This window comes from Crinia signifera, chromosome 3 (genome assembly GCF_055691185.1).
Source record: "Crinia signifera chromosome 3, ASM5569118v1, whole genome shotgun sequence".
NCBI classification, from domain to species: domain Eukaryota; kingdom Metazoa; phylum Chordata; class Amphibia; order Anura; family Myobatrachidae; genus Crinia; species Crinia signifera.
The window spans coordinates 128839318-128863019 of NC_139219.1; the positions used below are offsets into that span (position 1 = coordinate 128839318).

The 23702-nt window shown below is 43.2% G+C and overlaps 1 protein-coding gene across 1 annotated transcript; it reads right to left on the reverse strand.

Moving 5' to 3' along the window:
• Nucleotides 1-21943: 21943 nt before the first annotated feature.
• Nucleotides 21944-23373, reverse strand: LOC146062571 (uncharacterized). The gene is made up of 2 exons (XM_083174670.1): nt 23135-23373; nt 21944-22066 (listed from the first exon to the last, which is right to left on the reverse strand). The coding sequence occupies exons 1-2, from the start codon at nt 23340-23342 to the stop codon at nt 21957-21959; spliced, it is 318 nt and encodes a 105-aa protein (XP_083030796.1). The 5' UTR covers nt 23343-23373; the 3' UTR covers nt 21944-21956.
• Nucleotides 23374-23702: the final 329 nt, after the last annotated feature.

Here is a 23702-nt window from a genome sequence, read left to right on the forward strand (position 1 = left end):
AGGAATCAGTACATCTGTCAGACCACACTTAGGTCTACAGTCATTAGGTCGACCCCACTAGGTCGACTGGCAGGAAGGTCGACCTGACTTAGGTCAACATGGGCCAAGGTCGACATGACTTAAGGTCGAATTTGCATAAAGGTCGACATGAGGAAGGTCGACTAGTCATAAGGTCGACATGGGTTTTTCACTGTTTTTTTTTACCCGAATGTCGACACAGTCGACATGGACACAGTTGGCAATGATAATCAGACCCTCGCATCGCTCGCTTCACTCGCAATGCTTCGGGCACGGTGGCTCGCTTCGCTCGCCAATGCTTCGGGCACGGTGGCTCGCTTCGCTCGCCACAGCTTTAATAACCTCCTCCAAGCCCTAGTGGATGGTAGGGCATGAAATCCCTCCTGTCGGCACATGTCGGCTCAAAAAACAGTGAAAAACCCATGTCGACCTTATGACCAGTCGACCTTCCTCATGTTGACCTTTATGCAAATTCGACCTAAAGTCATGTCGACTTTGGCCCATGTCGACCTTAAGTCAGGTCGACCTTCCTGCCAGTCGACCTAGTGGGGTCGACCTAATGACTGTAGACCTAAGTTCATTCTAATAGATGACCACTTCCCCTTCCACAGACGTTGCAAGGCAACATCAAGCTTACGTTTCACCAGGTTGTGCTTGCTATCCAGCTTCACTACGGCACCAGCGTGCTCGACTTGCAGTGGGGGACAAAACAAATACATATGACAACACACAATATAGTACAGATAGCAATACAATAAAACAGCATAGAAAGAAAAACCAACAAAATCATACATGTAATATGTTCCCAGCCAGTCAGGAACCAGGGTGAGATACAGACTTCTTCTTCACATAAGGGAGTTCCAGTTATTTTTTTCATTGAGGCCATTAGGATAAATATTATTTAATCTAAAAATCCAACTGGATTCTAGTATCAATAAACATTTGGCCCTATCACACCCCCTGGGTGACATCTTGACATGATCAATGATAAAATATTTAAGAGAAGACAAAGGGTGTCCCTTCGCCTTAAAATGACGCACCAGAGGTTGGTCGATATTCCTGCCAGCAATAGACAGATCAATCTCCAACCTGTGGAGTGCCATATGCTCTCTGAATGATTGAGTCGTTTGCCCTACACAATAATTACCACACGGGCACAAGATAATGTACACAATAAACGAAGATTTGCAACGAAGGGCATAATTAAGGACATAATGGATCTCATATTCCTTGTCAGTGTGAGGATGTAATGTCAGTTTTCATCAGACGGTCTTTCAAGTTAGAACTGCGCTTAAATACTGCTAGTGAAAGCACGAAATTAAAGGGTAAATCACCATCAGAATTAACAATGGGCCCTAATGCTTTGGTTGCCTGATGTATTACTGGACTAGCCACTGTAAAAGTACTCATCCATGGTAACACATAAGTGCTATCTTTCTTTTTAGACACTAACAATTCTTCACGTGACATGGCTAACACCTTCTTCTTTTGCTCCTCTAATAGTAAGTGATCATAACCTCTTAATATAAATTTATTTACCAAATGATCCAATCGACCAGCAATCTTTGCTGGTTCACTAATTAATCTGGCAACTCGGACCATCTGGGAGAGGGGAAGACCCCTCTTCCGAGCTAATGGGTGGTGACTAGAGGACATAAATGTATTTCTATCGACGTCCTTAAAGAATACATCGGTTGAAATCACATTATTTTCAATGGAAACAGCCACATCCAAAAAATGTGCTTTGGATTTATTGCAGGAATAAGTATTCCTAATGGGCGATGGTCTGGCATTCACTTCTAACATGAGGGCATAAAAACACTCCTGCCCACAGGATGAACACTTCGTCTATGTAGCAGGTGTACAGCAGCATATATATATATATATATATATATATACATACATACACACACATACACAGTATCTATAAAGAGTGTAGACTACAATAATAAAGTATTTTGTACCTTTGAAATCCCTGGAGTGATGTCCTCATCTTATTTGCTGTATTGGCGAGTACCAGCACGGGGGCCCGCGGGAAGGCACTCAGGCAAGCACCAGCACCCCACTTATTGTGGCATAGAGTGCCGGTCCTTTGCAGCATTTATATATATATATATATATATATATATATATATATATATATATATATATATATATATACAATTTATCACAGAGACACCTGACTAACTCCGAATCTAAGATCTTAGATTAGGGACTGTCTTTTGTCCCCACAACGAGTTCTAATGATTTAAACTGGAAAATGTAATTACATCGTTTCTCAAGAAAACTCTGTCTCAGCGAATATTTTCAGGTCAAACCAAGTCTTAGAACATCCCTCGAGCTACAAGACTTCAATAATAAAAGATCCACATCACAGTTTGACCCACCATCACAAAATTAATCAATTAAATTGTTTGTGTACTAGATGAGTCGGTTGAGAAATACACTAAGGCGGCTACATTGAAGCATTACAACTTGATGAAAACAGAGTGGTCTGCGCTTAAAAATTTGGGCGAATACAAGGACATCGTCATCCACCCCGCCGATAAAGGCGGGGGAGTTGTAGTTCTCGATTTTGACTACTATAGGACTGAAATGCAACAACAATTGGCAGACAGTTTCACTTATAAGAAATAGGGAAGTGATCCTGATAGGAACAAGAAAGAACTTGACAATATCCTGGAAGCAGCAGTCAACAGAGATGCAATTATTTATTTATTTAACAGTTTCTTATATAGTGCATACATATTCCGCAGCGGTTTACAGAGTATAGTTGAACATTCACATCAGTCCCTGCCCCAGTGGAGCTTACAATCTATGTTCCCTACCACATGTACACGCATACACAGACATTCTAGGGTTAATTTGTTGGGAGCCAATGAATCTACCTGTTAGGCTCCCCTGCCCTGTGCGGCTGTGTCGCCATGACAACCGGGAGGCAAGCTGTACAGGGACACAGGCTGGAGGCGTGGCATGCTCAGCAGTAGCAGGGGGCTGGCCCGGCACTCTGCTTCTGGTATAAACATCCTGTGCGGGCGTCGCCCACTTGATGCTGAATCTTAGCCAGATGGTTAGTGAGCCTGTTCCTGAGAAATACCAGTTAGTTAGAATTGTATTGTATTCTGTATTGCATGCTAGTTTACTGCCCAATAGGTCTTGGAATAATGTGTTCTATCCGTCTGATCCAGATCTAGCAGTAAACGGGACTCGGTCATTTGATTTGCTGGGGTCCCTGTTCCACACTGTGGATCCAGTAAGTCTGCGGTTGTGCTCCCAGACCTGCCTTGTCCTTCCTCATTGTATAGTGCTTCCAGGTGTCAGCTTGGTGGCAGTAAGCTGAACCGGTGTACTGCAAGTGAGGCTAGGCCTGTGGCTACACTCCTACGGTCCTTATTCCCATCTATGACCTAGGAGCTGCTGGCCTTATTTGCTTGTAACCCTCCGGGGTTCAGTGGTTGCCCTTAGCAACCTCACTTCAGTTGCTATCCACGTGTTGAAGCACAACATCTCGCTCCACCATTTCTGCTTTATTACATCTGAGCATATACTCCACGCTTTTAAGACATTCTGTCTGTAGAGCCCTCGGCTCCCTAGTCTCCTTTTACGTCTGTAAGTTAACCCACTACCTTTTGAGTAGGTAGTGTGTACTTCCCAGTTTGTGTTATATTGTTACTTACTCACTATCTGTTTATGCACTGTACCCATTCTGTGTGCGTGAGTCGTCCCCTATTGCTCCTTGTGTGTATCGTCTTTACCCCTTTCGTGGTGTACACCATATATGAGCATAGGAGTGCATAACACTACCAGTAAATATTTGGATTGTGGGAGGAAACCAGAGTACCCGGAGGAAACCCACGCAAATACGGGAAGAATATACAGACTCCGCACAGTTAGAGCCATGGTGGGAAATTAACCCATTACCTCAGCGCTGTGAGGCAGTAATGCTAACATTATTTAATTATTTATTATTACTTATTTATTAATTACACCATCCGTACTGCCCCACTACTGACAAACTAAGAAAGGCAGTGACGCAAGATCATCCGAAGGTACCTATCTTCTTTACGGTGCCCAAGATACACAAGAGCCAGACAGCTCCCCCAGGGAGCAGAAAGAAATGGGGGGTCAGTTACCTAGGTAACTGTAGGGGCGCCTGTATGAGTGGCCTCCGCTAGCGGCTGTCAAAAAAAGGGGGTGTCATTCCCTATAGAAGATATACAAGAAAAGATGGTAGACTGCGCTCATTGATGACAGAGTGAGGAATATAAAATAGTATTTTAATTATACAATTAGCATGCTATAATAAACACATAAAATACAATGTATAATCTCGGCCCAAGATAGTATCTAACAGCCGATTTCACTATTCCTTGATGCCATTCTCCAGTCATTAATAATGAAACAACCAGGCTTTATCAAAGACACTACAAGTTTTCTGCTAAGGATTAAAGACCTGGGCGCAGTGCAACAGGGTACCATCATCTGCGTTATCGACATCTGTAGTCTATATACCAGCATTCCCCAGAGAGGCGGGCTGGGCCGGGGGGCAGAGTGCCACATGCCCCCCAGGCCGGTATGACTAGCTGCTGTCTGGGCCGCTGTGTACATCTTGCACACGCTGCTGCAGCCCAGCCATCACCGCTGCAGCCGCTGGCCACCTCCGTATGTCCAGCACACTCCCAGCTTCCAGGCCGAATATAGGGTGACGCCTCTCCCAAAATGGCCGCCGCTCTATAGGAGACAGACACTAGAGGTACTGCTATACCTCTAGTGTCTGTCAGAAGAGAACAGCGCGGTCAGCGCTACCCAGAAGTGCTGATTCGGGTAGCGCTGGAGCGCTATTTAAATGGAACCCCTTGGCGACGAGCATGTACCCTGGCTCCTCCCTGGCAAAAAATCCCCATGGCAATAATGAAACACCTGTCAAGAAGCATGTAACCCCTGGCAACAAGCGATATAGGTAAGCAGCATTTATATGGTATAATTATTTAGTTTAATGGGCATTACAGTATTGGCATTATGCTTAATGGGCATTATGGCATTTGGCATTATGTTTTATGGGCATTACGGTGTGGCATTATGTATAATGGGCATTATGGTGATCGCATTATATTTAATTGGCATTACGGTGTGGCGTTATGTGTAATGGGTATTTCGTGTGTGGCATTATATGTAATTGGCATTACAGTGTGTGGCATTATATGTAATTGGTATTATGGCATTTTCATTATGTGTAATGGGCATTACGGTGTGGCATTATGTGTAATGGGAATTACGGTGTGTGGCATTATATTTAATAGGCATTACGGTGTGGCATTATGTGTAATGGGCATTTCGGTGTGTGGCATTATATGTAATTGGCATTTCGGTGTGTGGCATTATATGTAATTGGCATTACGGTGTGTGGCATTATATGTAATTGGCATTATTAGGTTGGCATTATGTGTAATGGGCATTACGGTGTAGCATTATGTGTAATGGGCCTTACGGTGTGTGGCATTATATTTAATTGGCATTACGGTGTGGCATTATATGTAATTGGCATTACGGTGTGTGGCATTATGTGTAATGGGCATTATGGTGTTGGCATTATGTGTAATGGGCATTATGGTGTGTGGCATTATGTGTAATGGGCATTATGGTGTGTGGCATTATATTTAATAGGCATTACGGTGTAGCATTATGTGTAATGGGCATTTCGGTGTGTGGCATTATATGTAATTGGCATTTTGGTGTGTGGCATTATATGTAATTGGCATTACGGTGTGTGGCATTATATGTAATTGGCATTATTAGGTTGGCATTATGTGTAATGGGCATAACGGTGTGGCATTATGTGTAATGGGCCTTACGGTGTGTGGCATTATATTTAATTGGCATTAGGGTGTGGCATTATATGTAATTGGCATTACGGTGTGTGGCATTATGTGTAATGGGCATTATGGTGTTGGCATTATGTGTAATGGGCATTACGGTGTGGCATTATGTTTGATGGGCATTACGGTGTGTGGCATTATGTTTAATTGGCATTACGGTGATGGCTTTCTGTGTAATGGGCATTACGGTGTTGGCATTATGTGTAATGGGCATTACAGTGTGTGGCATTATGTTTGATGGGCATTATGTCTGTGATGGCTTTATGTGTAATGGGCATTACGGTGTGTGGCATTATGTTTGGGCATTACGGTGTGGCATTATGTTTAATTGGCATTACGTCTGTGATGGCTTTATGTGTAATGGGCATCACGGTGTCTGGCATTATGTGTAATTAGCATTACAGTGATGGCTTTAAGTGTAATGGGCATTACAGTGTAAATTTTTGCGGCGCGCCTTTGGCGCGCACTTTCTCCATTTCTATTGTGTGTGTGTGTGTGTAAGGATTGTTTAATCTTTGCTGCATACTAGATGGAAGAGGATAGGGTGGTGAAACGATTACGGCATTTGGCATTATGTTTTATGGGCATTACGGTGTGGCATTATGTATAATGGGCATTATGGTGATCGCATTATATTTAATTGGCATTACGGTGTGGCGTTATGTGTAATGGGTATTTCGTGTGTGGCATTATATGTAATTGGCATTACAGTGTGTGGCATTATATGTAATTGGCATTATGGTGTGTGGCATTATATGTAATTGGAATTATTAGGTTGGCATTATGTGTAATGGGCCTTACGGTGTGGCATTATGTGTAATGGGCCTTACGGTGTGTGGCATTATATTTAATTGGCATTACGGTGTGGCATTATATGTAATTGGCATTACGGTGTGTGGCATTATGTGTAATGGGCATTATGGTGTTGGCATTATGTGTAATGGGCATTACGGTGTGTGGCATTATATTTAATAGGCATTACGGTGTGGCATTATGTGTAATGGGCATTTCGGTGTGTGGCATTATATGTAATTGGCATTTCGGTGTGTGGCATTATATGTAATTGGCATTACGGTGTGTGGCATTATACGTAATTGGCATTATTAGGTTGGCATTATGTGTAATGGGCATTACGGTGTGGCATTATGTGTAATGGGCCTTACGGTGTGTGGCATTATATTTAATTGGCATTACGGTGTGGCATTATATGTAATTGGCATTACGGTGTGTGGCATTATGTGTAATGGGCATTATGGTGTTGGCATTATGTGTAATGGGCATTATGGTGTGGCATTATGTTTGATGGGCATTACGGTGTGTGGCATTATGTTTAATTGGCATTACGGTGATGGCTTTATGTGTAATGGGCATTACGGTGTTGGCATTATGTGTAATGGGCATTACAGTGTGTGGCATTATGTTTGATGGGCATTATGTCTGTGATGGCTTTATGTGTAATGGGCATTACGGTGTGTGGCATTATGTTTGGGCATTACGGTGTGGCATTATGTTTAATTGGCATTACGTCTGTGATGGCTTTATGTGTAATGGGCATTACGGTGTGTGGCATTATGTGTAATTAGCATTACAGTGATGGCTTTAGGTGTAATGGGCATTACAGTGTAAATTTTTGCAGCGCGCCTTTGGCGCGCACTTTCTCCATTTCTGTTGTGTGTGTGAGTGTGTGTGTGTAAGGATTGTTTAATCTTTGCTGCATACTAGATGGAAGAGGATAGGGTGGTGAAACGATGGCGATGGTGGTGGGCCACTTGCTTGTGTTGCCCCCCAGGCTGAAAGTTGCCAGCCAGCCCCTGATTCCCCATGACACCAGACTACAAGCAATGCAGGACTTCATAATAGAAGTCAACAATTTTGATGTCAACCTTTTCATCCAACTGCTGTGTCTAACTTTAAAAAGGAACTATTTCCTATTTGATAATGTCTTCTACCAACAACTCAAAGGATGCTCAATTGGGAGTAATGTGTTGCCCTCCTTCGCTAATGTCTTCATGTTCTATGAAGAGAGGGCCATGTTCTTCGAGGATCCAAATACAGCGGCCAACATCTTGCTATATACTAGGTATATAGATGTCCTCTTCCTCCTAAGGATGGGGTGTGGGGGGAGAGGAGGCACTAGTAACCCTTTCAGATTGGTGGCACACTATGTTGCAACAGCTGTGGAAGGAGGAGGGGGAGGAGACCTACTCACCTGTGTGCTTGCGTGTGAGAGGCTCCGTGCTGCCGGGCTGGTGGCTGCTGCGGTGGACGGTCCTGTTTCTTTTCCTCGGAGTACAGGGGTGCCTTGGCCGGGTCCTCTACTCCCGGCATGAGCTCCTGCGGCTGCGCTGGAGTGTCGGTGGCCCAGCAGGTCCATCAGGCTTCTTTGGCGGCTTCCCTGGCATGTCCCTGTGTAGTGACGCCGGGGGTGATGAGGTCATTGCGGCGCACGCTGGGACCCATGCTGCTTCCGGGTATGGAGAAGCGGAGGCTGTGGCTGGCAGAGGGTCTGGAGATTGGGAGATAGCAGGGTCTGTCCTCCCTGGAGAGAGAGGCGGCAACAGAAGAAGCCAATATGGCGATGGCAGGGGGCGAAGATCTCCATTCCAGAGCAGAGCTGGCGACCAGAGGAGCGAACTATTCCATCTGCACTGCCCACTGCATCCATGGAGGCTAAGGAAGCAGAAGAGGGGTAAGGTTTGAGGAGGAGAATTTGATCCCTTCAGTTAAAATCCTTAAGCAGTCAGATTCCCTATTGGAATTATCAGAATCGGAAGTCAGGTTGTGCCTACGGCAAACTTATGTTAGGAAAGCAGGGGCATTCCAGGCAGGGTCTTATTTGCCTGTGCTGACCAATTAGCAGGAATTTTTACGAAGATTTTTAATTTCTCACTAGCACATTGTGTTGTTCCACAATATTTTAAAGTCACTACAATTATTCCTGTCCAAAATCGGCGGGAGTATCTTATTTGAACAACTTCCGCCCGATTACCCTCACTTCCTTAGTTATGAAGTGTTTTGAGAGAGTGGTCTTGTTTCACCTAAAGGGTGTCATCCCGACAGAATTGACCGCTATCAGTTTGCGTATAGGTCAAATCGATCCACTGAGGAGGCTGCTCTTACTGTCCTTCATAGGATTCTCTGTCATTTGAAACTAAGGACTCCTATGTTAGATTATTATTTGTGGACTATAGCTCCGCTTTTAATACCATTGTGCCTACGGTATTGATCACAAAGCTTTGGGAGATAGGTTACAATCTTCCCATCTGTGAATGGTTGTTGGACTTTTTGACGAATCGTCCTCAATCAGTTAGGGTGTGTTCTTCTTCCTCATCAGAACTTGTCCTAAACATAGGTTTCCCTCAAGGGTGTGTTCTGAGTCCTTTTTTGTACTCTTTGTACACCTCAGATTGTTTTTCAAACTCAGAGTCCAACCTCATTGTCAAATTTGCTGATGATACTACAGTGGTGGGTTTGATTAGTGGGGGAAAGGAAGATAGCTATAGGTTGGGGATGTGGTCATTTGGTCTACAGCATTATGGTAGAGGCAGACATTCATTAGGTTGACACGGGTATAGGTCGACACAGGAAAAGGTCAACATAGTTCTAGGTCGACAGGTCATTAGTTCGACAGGTCATTAGTTTGACAGGTCATTAGTTCGACCGTGTCTAGGTGGACAGTCAAAAGGTCAACATGGGGTTTTTCACTGTTTTTTGAGCTGATGTGCCGACAGGTGGTATTTCGTGCCCTACTATCCACTAGGGCGTGGTGGGAGAATAAAATAGTGTGCCAAGTGTATCGAGGCGCCGTGCCCAACGCATTGCGAGCGCAGCGAGCGATGCGAGGGGGTACCGTGAACTTTAATCTGTGTCCATGTCGACTGTGTTGACATTCAGGTAAAAAAACAGTGAATAACCCCATGCTGACCTTTTCACTGTCGACCTAGACATTGTCGAACTAATGACCTTTAGACCTAGAACCAGGTCGACCTTTTCCAAAGTCAACCTAGACCCATTTTGACCTTTTCCAATGTTGACCTAGACCAATGTCGACCTTTTCCCATGTCAACCTAATGGTGTCAACCTAATGACTGTCGACCATCATGCTGTAGACCAAATGATCCCAACGGTTGCGGAACAGTTTTTTACCCATCTGTTATTTTGTGTTTGAATTGTGGTATATAAATTGTGAGTATTTCTTTCTCCTCTTTTCTTCCTAGTAAATTTCACTTTACATTTTTTAATGTTGTAGTGACAATAAAATTATTATTATTATTATTATTATTATTATTATTATTATTATTATTATTATTATTATTATTATTATTATTATTATCATTATTATTATTAATATTATTATTATTTAGCACAGATCCCTTCAGGATCATTCACCAGCATTCCATGCATTCTCTCAATTACCTGGACGTACAAGTTACCATAGAGAACGATATGTTACTGACGTCTATCCCTGTCTGACAAGAACACGCTTTTAAGGGCCAACAGTCATCATCCCTGGTCCTTAATCAGAGTGTTAGTGAGATCCCAAATGATCCAGGCAGCGAGGATAACGAGCAACATCTTAAAGTTACCAACAGAATTGGATCAGATGGTCGCTGAGTTTGCATCCAGAGGATATAATCTCAGGGAATTGGAGGCACAGAAACAGAAAGTACTAAGTATTCCCAGAGACGAATTACTGGTGCCCAAAGCCAAAGAGTTTAAATCAGTTATTCCGTGGGTGTCCAAATTTAACACCAGCAGTTCCATTATACCTCAAGCTACCAGGGCCTTATGGCCGATTATCGCTACAGATGGAGATCTCCCCTGCTTTAGGAAGACCAGACCTATGGTGTGCTATAGCAGATGGAAAAACCTTGAATATCACCTGGTCCACAAGGACATTTCCAACTTCAGCAGAGAGGAACCCTCCATGAACTTTCTATCACGTCAACCAGGATGTTATCGGTACTTGTGAACATATGATCGTGGGAAAAACCTTCAGCAATTCAGCAGGCAACAAGACATTCACCATCAGACATGTACTTCATTGCCGTTCATCTTTTATAGTGTACTTCATCACGTGCCCATGCCACATTATTTATTTTGGCAAATTGGTGAGAACTATTCGCGAAAGAAAGGTGCTACACCATTCAGCCATCAAAAATGCCCTGTTGAGCAAATCACCTGGGCAGCCAGTGGCACGCCACTTTGTCGAAAAGGGACACTCTCTTAGAGACATCAACTATATGGCAATAGATTACATTCCATCATCTATCAGGGGAGGAGACAGAGGAGGCATCCTACTACAGCGAGAAGCAAAGTGGATCTTTACGCTGGACACATGTAAACCCAAGGGCCTCAAAACCGGGTTGTGTACGTTGTACGTGCACAACATGCCAATTTTTGATAAGTGGAGATACTTTTTACCATCCATTAACAGGTAGTTTACATTAACATGCAATACCAAGTTCACTATTTATCAAATTTTATGCCTGTGTGGCTTGTCATATATCGGGAAGACCGAGCGTGTCTTCAAATTACGCATGGCCGCCCATCGATCCACGATTAAAAGAGCCATGAATACGGGTAAAAGTGAACAGCCTGTGGCCAGGCATTTTTGTGATGCAGGCTACAGTTTGACTTCTATTAGGTACAGAATGATAGACCATGTGCCCTGTTCCATCAGAGGTGGCAATAGAGGTCTACGATTGCTACAGCGTGAGGCATATTGGATTATGCGTCTGGATACATTAAGCCCTAAAGGGTTAAATGAGACAGCAGGCTTGAATGTTCTCATCTAATCCCTATAATGATGCTGCCTTAAAGAAGTCAATGAGCCATATTTATGGGCTGATATGTTTGTGGTGTTTGACTAGGTGGCCACAATACTATTGGCCCTAGTTCCAAATTTGTTGCATATTTGTAAAAATCGGTCTGGATAACAAATGTGTTTTTGACTGATGGTATGAGTGTAGGTAAACTGGAGGCGCCTTCGGGGGCCTTTATTACATGTGGCGGTTTCACTTAGCACTTGCATGTGGCTATGTATAGTAGGTCTTGTTATATATTGCCACTTCATTAACATATATTGCACTATCATATAAAATTCTTTCTGAATTTGAGATATGTTAGTACTGTTGCTTTAATTTGTAAATTTTATGCCGTTTATAATTCATATAGTACTGTTTGTATACTTTAATGGTATAACCGTATACGCAAGCATCTGTACACCTATATATTGCCTTCTGCTGTCTGTGATCTCTTGGAAGCTTAGTGTACAGTACGGTAAGGGTTTTTCACTAACCGCAGTATTTATATTTAAATGAGATGTTACTCAACATTAGTCTGCCCATTAACCCCTTCCTGACGCAGCATGTTTTTGCCTTCCTGACAGAGCCCTTTTTTCAAATCTGACATGTATCACTTAAGTGGGGATAACTTTTTTTTGCTTTTACTTATCCCAGTGATTTTGAGATTGTTTTCTCGTGACACATTGTACTTCAAGTTAGTGGTAAATTTGGGTCGATACAGTCTGTGTTTTTTTGTGAAAAATACCAAAATGTCGTAAAAAAATGGAAAATTTAGCAATTTTCAAAATGTTAAATTTTCTGCTTGTGAGACAAATAATCATACCACTCAAAATAGTTAATAACTAACATAGACCATATGTCTACTTTATGTTTCCATCATTATTTCAGCCTCCTTTTAATTTTTTTGGACACTAGGAGGCTTAAAATATGAATAGCAAATTCTCAAATTTTCAAGAAAATTTCAAACACTGATTTTTTTAGGGACCAGTTCAGTTCTGATGTGACTTTGAGGGACTTGTATGTGAAACACCCCCATAAATGATGCCATTTCAAAAACTGCACCCCTCACAGTATTCAAAACAGCATTTTGGAAGTTTGTTAACCCTTTAGGTGTTTCACAGGAATTAAAACAAAGTGTAGGTGAAATTTCAAAATTTCATTTTTTTTGCAGATTTGCAATTTTAATACATTTTTCTAAGGAACACAGTAGATTTTACTAGAGAAATGTGACTAAAAATTGATTCCCCCAATTCTTTTGTTTTCATAAATATCCTATATGTGGCCCTAGTGTGCACGTTGACCAAACCACAGGCTTCATAATAGAAGGAGCACCTACTTGATTTTGGAGCCTCCTTTTTATGAGATTATTTTTTAGGCACCATGTAGGTTTCTAGGCACCATAAGATGCTAAAAGTTAGGAACCCCCCCCACAAGTGACCCCATTTTGCAAACTACACCCCTCAGGGAATTCATCTAGGGGTATAGTGTACATTTCAAACCCCCAGGGGTTTCACCAATTGTGGTACAACTGGGCAGTGAAAATGAAAAATTAATTTTTTTACACAAAAATGCAGTTCTGGCTCAAAATTTTTCATTTTCACAAGGAATGAAGGAGACAAAGCACCCCAAAATCTGTGCCCCAATTTCTCCCGAGTACGGCAATGCCTCACATGTGACCAAAAAATACCATTTGGGTGCATGGCAGGACTCAGAAGGGAAGGAGTGATTTTTGGATTTTGCAGCTCAGATTCTGGTGGAATGTTGGTGGGTGCTATGTCGCATTAGCAAGACCCCCGAAGCACCAATACAGTGGAACCCCCCGACAAGTGACCCCATTTTGCAAACTACACCCCTCAGGGAATTCATCTAGGGGTATAGTGTACATTTCAAACCCCCAGGGGTTTCACCAATTGTGGTACAACTGGGCAGTGAAAATGAAAAATTAAATGCAGTTCTGGCTCCAAATTTTTCATTTTCACAAGGAATGAAGGAGACAAAGCACCCCAAAATCTGTGCCCCAATTTCTCCCGAGTACGGCAATGCCTCACATGCGACCAAAAAATACCATTTGGGTGCATGGCAGGACTCAGAAGGGAAGGAGTGATTTTTGGATTTTGCAGCTCAGATTCTGGTGGAATGTTGGTGGGTGCTATGTCGCATTAGCAAGACCCCCGAAGCACCAATACAGTGGAACCCCCCCACAAGTGACCCCATTTTGCAAACTACACCCCTCAGGGAATTCATCTAGGGGTATAGTGTACATTTCAAACCCCCAGGGGTTTCACCAATTTTGATACAACTGGGCTGTGCAAATGAAAAATTACATTTTTTACACAAAAATGCAGTTCTGGCTCCAAATTTTTCATTTTCACAAGGAATGAAGGAGACAAAGCACCCCAAAATCTGTGCCCCAATTTCTCCCGAGTACGGCAATGCCTCACATGTGACCAAAAAATACCATTTGGGTGCATGGCAGGACTCAGAAGGGAAGGAGTGATTTTTGGATTTTGCAGCTCAGATTCTGGTGGAATGTTGGTGGGTGCTATGTCGCATTAGCAAGACCCCCGAAGCACCAATACAGTGGAATCCCCCCACAAATGACCCCATTTTGCAAACTACACCCCTCAGGGAATTCATCTAGGGGTATAGTGTACATTTCAAACCCCCAGGGGTTTCACCAATTGTGGTACAACTGGGCAGTGAAAATGAAAAATTAATTTTTTTACACAAAAATGCAGTTCTGGCTCCAAATATTTCATTTTCACAAGGAATGAAGGAGAAAAAGCACCCCAAAATCTGTGCCCCAATTTCTCCCGAGTATGGCAATGCCTCACATGTGACCAAAAAATACCATTTGGGTGCATGGCAGGACTCAGAAGGGAAGGAGTGATTTTTGGATTTTGCAGCTCAGATTCTGGTGGAATGTTGGTGGGTGCTATGTCGCATTAGCAAGACCCCCGAAGCACCAATACAGTGGAACCCCCACAAATGACCCCATTTTGCAAACTACACCCCTCAGGGAATTCATCTAGGGGTATAGTGTACATTTCAAACCCCCAGGGGTTTCACCAATTGTGGTACAACTGGGCAGTGAAAATGAAAAATTAATTTTTTTACACAAAAATGCAGTTCTGGCTCCAAATATTTCATTTTCACAAGGAATGAAGGAGAAAAAGCACCCCAAAATCTGTGCCCCAATTTCTCCCGAGTACGACAATGCCTCATGTGTGACCAAAAAATGGCAGAACTCAGAAGGGAAGGAGTGATATTTGGATTTTGCAGCATAGATTCTGGTGGAATGTTGGTGGGTGCTATGTCGCATTAGCAAGACCCCCGAAGCACCAATACAGTGGAACCCCCCCCACAAGTGACCCCATTTTGCAAACTACACCCCTCAGGGAATTCATCTAGGGGTATAGTGTACATTTCAAACCCCCAGGGGTTTCACCAATTTTGATACAACTGGGCTGTGCAAATGAAAAATTACATTTTTTACACAAAAATGCAGTTCTGGCTCAAAATTTTTCATTTTCACAAGGAATGAAGGAGACAAAGCACCCCAAAATCTGTGCCCCAATTTCTCCCGAGTATGGCAATGCCTCATATGTGACCAAAAAATACCAGTTGGGTGCATGGCAGGACTCAGAAGGGAAGGAGTGATTTTTGGATTTTGCAGCTCAGATTCTGGTGGAATGAATGGTGGGTGCTATGTGGCATTAGCAAGACCCCCGAAGCACAGTGAAATGATGAACCTAATAATCCATAGATGTGTGGTATATTTTAAAACACTCCTTTATACATAGGCCGGGTTTGTCGGGGCAAGTTTCACAGTGGAAAATAGTATCCTTTCTTATTCCCTTTTTATAGCAAACTTTGCACCTTTTTTGTGTCCTGCCCTTTCTTGCAGTGGAGGGGATTTCGTTAGGAAAATGCTGCCCTGGTACAATACGGGGGCCAGTACTAGAAGTACTGGGGCCCTCTGCCTGCTGGTTCCCAAATATTAGGCCCTTTATGACTTCCTCTTGAAAGTGCATAAATGTCCCCCTCTGGCTGGTAGAACGGAATAGCACGTAAGCGTTATACAGTGCCATCTGGATGATATACACGGCCAGCTTCTTGTACCAGATTTTTGTTTTCCGCAGGGGACTGTACGGCTTCAGTACCTGATCTGAAAGATCCACTCCGCCCATGTACTTATTGTAATCTAGGATACAATTAGGTTTTGAGGTGTGGGTACTGGTACCTCGTACAGGGATGGAGGTGTTACTGTCTCCATGAATTGTTGTCAGTATAAGGACATCCCTCTTGTCCTTATATTTGACCAACAACATATTTTCGGTGGATTGTGCCCTGCTTTCACCCCTTCTCAGTACTTGGGCAATGTGCGTTTTTTGGAGGCCTCTTTGGTTCTTGCGCACAGTACCGCAAGCTGCTGTACCTCTTGAACCAAGGGCCTTAAACAGGGGGATGCTAGTGTAAAAGTTATCCACATAGAGGTGATAACCTTTATCCAGGAAGGGGTGCACTAAATCCCAGACAATTTTTCCACTAACACCTATGAGGGAGGGGGGGCATTCTGGCGGTTCAATTCTTGAATCCTTCCCTTCATATACCCTAAACCTGTGGGTGTACCCTGAGGTGCTTTCACACAGTTTATAAATTTTTATGCCATACCTTGCCCTCTTACTGGGAAGGTACTGGCGGAATTTAACCCTTCCTTTAAAATGTATAAGGGACTCGTCGATACAAATAAATTTTTCAGGGATGTACATCTCTGCAAATTTGGCACTGAAATGATCAATGACCGGCCTGACTTTGAATAGCCGGTCAAAGGTGGGATCATCTCTGGGTGGGCACTGTGCATTATCGGTGTAATGTAAAAATTTAAGGATTGTCTCAAAACGAGTCCGAGTCATGGCCATACGGTAAAATGGGGTGCTGTACAGAACATCTGTACTCCAATATTGCCTAATTTCTGGCTTTTTTACTATGCCCATATGTAACACCAGACCCCAAAACGTCATCATCTCTACTGCATCTACAGGGGTCCACCTAGCAAATGATGACGTGGGGTTTTGAGCAATAAACTGCTGGGCATATAAATTACTTTGGTCCACCATTAAATTTATAAAATCATCAGAGAAAAATAATTTGAAAAAGTCAATTTCTCTGAGACCTGTTGAATCAAATTGGATTCCTGGGATGGCCAAAAACTCAGGAACCTGGGGCTCAAAATTGTCTGGTGGTGGGGTCCATACGGGATCAATCATTTGGGGGGGGTCTCAGCTGCTCTACGGGGGCGTCTTTGAGGGGGTCCCTCATCACTAGAGGAGGAAGAGGAGCTTAAGACGAATCCTTCAAATTCCCCGCTTGCATCACTGGCTGTGTCAGAGTCAGAGGCAAGCATGGCATATGCCTCCTCCGCTGAATACATTCTTCTGGATGACTGGGATGACATTTGGGATGACATTTGGGATGCCATTTTTATTTTTGTGTTTCTGTAAGTGTAATGTTTCAACACGTGTATAGTGTAGGGGGGGGTACAAACTTTATTTCAACACGGGGGGTATGTAGTGTGTAGTGTGTATGTAGTGCAGAAAAAAAAAACTTTATACAGGAATTTGATCCCAATAAAAAAAAAAAAAATTGAAGGGGTTAAAAAAAAAAAAAAAGGTCCTGCGCCAAAAATTGAGCACAGATGTTGGTCAGTAACGTCCGTCACTGAACAGCGCTCAAAGGCAACAGGACACCCACAAAAGCAACGTGGGTGTAAAAACAATTCAAAAAAAAAATACCACAGCACTCTCCAAAAAAAAAACAATTTAAAAAAACTGCAGAAAAAAAATGATATCAACCCTGTGCCAAAAATGCTGTTCAGTGATGTACGTCACTGATCAGCGGCCACAGGACACCCACAAAAGCAACGTGGGTGTAATAAACCACAGCACTCTCCAAAAAAAAAAAAAAATTACAAAAACTGCAGAAAAAAAATGATATCAACCCTGTGTCAAAAATGCTGTTCAGTGATGTACGTCACTGATCAGCGGCCACAGGACACCCACAAAAGCAACGTGGGTGTAAAAACAAAACCCCACTGCACTCTCCAAAAAAAAAAAAAAACTGCAGATCAGTGATGCAGTGATGCAACACTGATTAGCAGTGAGGGGCAGCAGGCACACACGGGTGCAACCTGACAGGGTATATATAAAAAAAAAACCCTGGACCCCCAAAAAGTTGCTGATCAGTTAATTTAAACTGATCAGCACAAAAGGGGGGGCAGCAGGGGGGGGGCAGCAGTCAGTTGCACAGGCAGCACAACCTTTGGTGCAACTGACAGGTGTATATATATAAAAAAAAAAAAAAAAGTTGCTGATCAGCACAGATATACTGATCAGCACAAAAGGGGTGCAGCAGACACAAAATATAGCACTCTCTATCACTCTCTGTCACTCTCTGTCACTATCTCTCATGATCTGTGACTCTATGACACTGCAGCAGCAGGACACAGGAAGTCACAAGATCCAGGAAGCATCCAGCTGCTGGCAGCACGCTACCAGCGGTGATCAGCGGTGATCAGGTAAGTATCAGGCAAGGTTCAGGTATGTATAGCACGACAGAGTGGCCGGTGACCGCTCTGCACGCAATTCCAGACCGGAATGGCGTCTGCAGCGCAGTCACCGTTAGTTTAAATGACGCGCCTTGGCTGTGATTGGTCCGACGGACCAATCACAGCCTTGGGGGCAGGTGGGGTGAGGTGGGGTGAGGTGTGGTCATCACCGGTGACCCCCTCATGCCCCCTCACCCCCGGCGGTGATTGACACCTGTGTTACCGAGCGTCTGATTCGCCGGTAACACAGGAAAACGCTGAGACTGGCTGTTCACATTGAACAGCCAATCACAGCGATCGCCAACGGGGGGGAGGAATCGCCGCCCCCCCTGGGCATGCAGGGACATGTCTGCTGTCAGGGACAGCAGACATGTTTAAACTGTCACCGCGTCTATAGACGCGGGGACAGTTTAAAGTCATGACGTATATATACGTCATGTGTCGGGAAGTACATCCCGGCCATGACGTATATATACGTCAAATGTCGGGAAGGGGTTAATATGTATGCATGTTATATATATTTAATTTGTTGGCTGCTATTGATATGATCAGCATGTGCCACATGTATTACGTATTTGGATGTGCACAATGTATAACTTGTTGACGTACGGAGGTTGTTTACAGGGTTGCCTTGGAGACACGTTCAGCGTGCACATGGCGTATGGCCGAGGGCTGGCAGGTGCCATCTCCTCGGCAACCTTACTGTTTACACAGAGACGCCTTGTCTCTTGGTGATGATGTCATACTTCTGCAATTACCGACCGTGGCGCATGGTGCTTTTCGCGGGCTGCTAAGTGAATGTGGTAATATATAAGGAGGTTTGTTTCACTTATGTTTTAAGCCTAAGGACGACACTAAGGTGTTGAAACGTTGCTGTATTGCTGACACTGATTTTGCTCAACTAAAGAGTTTTTTGGAAAGTATCGCTGGAGTGCTGCATTTCATTCATTACTGTATATTGCTTCTGCATTTTGCAGGCACCCGCTCAGAACCCGTGGATTTGTGGCCATGCTGGACCTCATTGGAATATATATATATATATATATATATACAGTATATACAGCGTGTGTCCCGGCACTCCAAACCTTGCTTCAGAGAACTTCTCTGGTGCCCTCTTAGGGATAAGAAAAACCCAACATACGATCAGTAGAGAAGCAGCACTCAGGAGACTTATCTTTTAAAGGTGAAACACTTTATTTCATAGCCAACATGTTTCGGGATGCAGCCCGTTGTCAAGGATAAAGTGCAAAGATCAAGAACGTACATGTATACCCATAAAACACACCCACATAAGCAATCAAACTTACCACAGCTGTGCGGCTTTCCCTCTGGGCATCTATCCAGTTTGGAGCGGCAACTGCCTCTCACAACGCCGGATGACATCACCATGGTGCACTGGACCGTTAGTGGCGTCCGGTTGCTAAGAAACATAGTGGAAAAAGAATTATTTAAAAACATTTCTTGCAAATTATGTAAACAGAATAAAACAACTATAGCACGATCATGTAGGTATTAGTTACAAAAATAACATCCGATATACAGCATAATTGATTTATTATATTGTTAACTTATATTGCTTTATAGCTGTAATAGTTTTAACTGTAAAATGGAAAGATGGAATATATATAAAAAGCTACTTAGACCGGAATATTCATTTAACCCTTGGGAGAAAGTGAATCCAATTTATGAATCCACATACTCTCCCGTTGGAGTAACTTTCTATTGCGATCACTCCCCCGTATTGATTCCGGGATGTAATCGATAATTTTACATCTTATACTTGCAACCGAATGACCAGCCTCTAGACAATGCCTAGCTATCGGGTGCTCACTAGTTTTAGTAGATAAAGCTGCCCGAATGGTGCAGTGATGGTTTGCCATTCTTTCTTTAAATGTGGTAGTGGTTTTACCCACATACAGATAGCCACATGGGCAGGTTAGGGTATATATGACATATTTGGAGTTACAGGTGATGAAGAATTTTTTTCCCGTACATGGGTGATGAAATGTGCTGCCTGCTGACATTGAGCTGCATGTAGTGCAGCCTGTACAGTGATAACACCCGGGCGTTTGGTTAAAAATGTTGTTTGGGATTCTGCTTATTCATATCGGTAACATCCATTTTAATCAATTAATCCCTTAGATTTTTGCCCCTTGTGTAGGCAGGCATGATTTGAGTGTTGTACAAACTTTTAAGATCTCTATCACTATTCACAATTGGCCAAAAATATTTAATGGCTCCCCTTGTGACCACACTGGAACAAGAATATCGGTTTACCCAAGGGATCTTTGATCCCTTTATGTCAGTTCTTTCACTATTTTTCACACTCTGCAACTCCTTATGCTCATAGCCCCTAGATTTAAATTATTTACCATGTTATCCAAGACTGGCTCTACCATACCTGGTTTACTCACAATGCGTCTCACTCTTAGCATTTGTGAGTAAGGTAGCCCATATTTCATGGCCGGTGGATGAAAACTGTCTGACCGCAAGATGGTATTACGGTCGGTAGGTTTGATGTAAATATCTGTATTGATGCCACTAGTGTCGACTTGTATGTCGACATCAAGAAAGTTGACCCCAGTAGTACTGATGTTATATGTGAATTTAATCACACTATCTGAGCTATTATGAGTGTCCAGCAAGGTAGTAAGGGAACTCTGATTGCCCTTCCATACAAACAACAAATAATTGATAAATCTTACAAACAATAGGATATCTTCCGATTGAATTTGACAATATATTAACTGTGTCTCTAGGTGAATCAAAAAGGCGTTAGCATAAGATGGGGGCACATTGGACCCCATCGCACAGCCCTGCCTATGTAGAAAGAACCGCCCATCAAAATAGAAATAATTTCTGGTTAAAGTTAGTTTTAATAATTCTACAAAAAAGTGAATAGAGGGTCCCTTGTAATAAGGATTGTCAGTAATCAGTTCCAGCATGGCTTCAATCCCAGACTGGTGGGGAATACTAGTATATAAGATGACTACGTCAGCACTACATAGGATGATGTCATTGTCGGTAGTATTAATTTCCTCCAGTTTCAGGATTAAGGCCCTTATTCTGATCGGTGCGGACTTTCCCGAATTATTTCGGTGCGGTCCGCACGCCACGCTTCGTCCGTAGAAACGCCCACGTGTCCTCCGCATTCGGACGGACTCACTCTTTAAGAACAGGGCGTGTGTACGGACGACATACAAACCGTGCGTGTGCGGTGGAAACGTACAGATTCTTGCACGGTCTTCCCGCACAAGCACGGTCTTACCGCGTCAGAACGTACGGGAAGCTGTCCGTATGCCCCGATGCAGAGTATTTACGCTCAATCCCACACTTTTTTACTGAGTACACACAGCGATCACATGACCCACTTAGGCAATTAGCCAACCTCCTGAAAAAGGGATTGTTATCAATTTCAATCAATTAAATGCTCATCTATACTGACCCACATTCCTACTACATTCATGACACACATTAACCCTTACAGCATGTGACCCTAACATACATCTAGATACACTATGTACATTTTGCTTCTTTTAAAGATTTTAAACAAGTTACACATATACTTTAGCATGTTAGAAAAAAACACTGACAACTTTGAACTTTAAATAACGATTTATTCAAAAATAACGGGCCCCAACCCAAAAATTAAAATTCTCCATCAATTATGCGGTCCATCTCCACAATCATTTGGCTCATCAGGCCTCTCAGTCTAAGGAGGGCCCCACGGCGACCCTCCTCTGCTTGGGCAGGCTCATCTGTGGAGGAAATTCAAATTCAAAAATGACTAATGATATTCATGCATACATTTAACATAGTCAAACCTACTTTTTAAACATGCATTGTGACAGGTGTGTGTGTATATATATATATATTTATATATATGTATATATATATATATATATATATATATATATATATATATATACACACATATCTAACTATATATATGAGACATACACCTATACATACATACATGCATACATACTACATGGAAAGCCTGATTTTGGCCCTCTACCCTTTACTCTGTCGAACACCTCACAGTCATACTGCTCCTTCTCAATCAAAACCCACCCATGACTAAGCTCTGAGAAGCATGTCACGCGCTGCACCAATCACAATTCGGCAAACAAAGTTCAGTGTCTCTTATATGATGGAGCCTGGCAGGGGAGTTACACAACTCTCAGGAATGCTCAGTACATTTGTGCAATCAAGCATGGCTTGCCTGCTGATGGTGTGCTCCAGAAATCATTGTCAGAATGCCAGTTAGGGGAAGCTGCAGCACTAACCCACTCACATGCTCAAAAGCATTACTAAGACCAAATACACACACAATTATGGTGCAAAACATACATGCAGGCCGCAGGGGGTGGTTAGCTAGAGGAGGGCCCAGGGGCACTGACCACTTGTTACTCCAGTCTAAGCCACGCCTGTCCATACTCCATTTATGCCATACTGAATCTAGTTTACAAAGATCATTTACCAGTAAACTCTACTCACCTATATGAGGCTACAGATTGTAGGCAAGCAGCAGGGACATGAAACACTTACATTAGCAAGTCATCCCTTTCTTCCAGGATACAGATTAACTACACAGGTTCAGTGGCACTTAAAATCGAGATGAAAGACATCCTCACAACCTGTGTCATTAATATGTGTCCTGGCTGAAAGGGATGGTTTGCCCACCCTATCTAACCCCAAAGTGTGTCTGTTGCTATCCCGTTTGTTGTGTCATTTTATAGTATTGTAAAAATCAATTGAATCACCAGTGCTACATAGCAAATAGTACATGCCAAACGGATAAATTAATCCTTATGTATACATACCAATTCCGGCCGCCTGGACAACATCATCGGCCTCCACCTCCTCCTCAGGGGCCTCCAATGCTCCATCCTCGGCCTCGATGACGTCCTCCTCGGGTGGCAGTGCCTCCACAGCCCACCCCTCGTCATCCTCAATTTCCTGGGCCCCCTCCTCCGGCCTCCCTTCCTGCGGCTGGTCCTCCAGGGCCACCGCTGCCTCCTCCTCCTCCATTTCCTGCGCCCCCTCCTCCGGGCTCCCTTCCTGGGGCAGGCCTCAAGGGCCACCTCTGCCTCCTCCCGGGCCTGTCTTGCGCGAGCACGTGCTGTGTTTGTGAAAATTCAAAAAAGTGTCAATTAGTGGTAATTACTATTAAGCCTTATCAAGCTATAAATGCAAAGGTTAGAAGTACAGATAATTGTACAGGCAAACAGCTCCTTAGTGGCCTTTACAAAACACAGCCTGTAACATGGCAGGTATGCTGTGACATTTGGCCCATTGTAAGCATCACAAGCATTAATCCTCCCCAATAACATATTTTATGACCATTACAGGGTGTCAAACAGGAAGTAGCACTCATATATTGTATGCCAT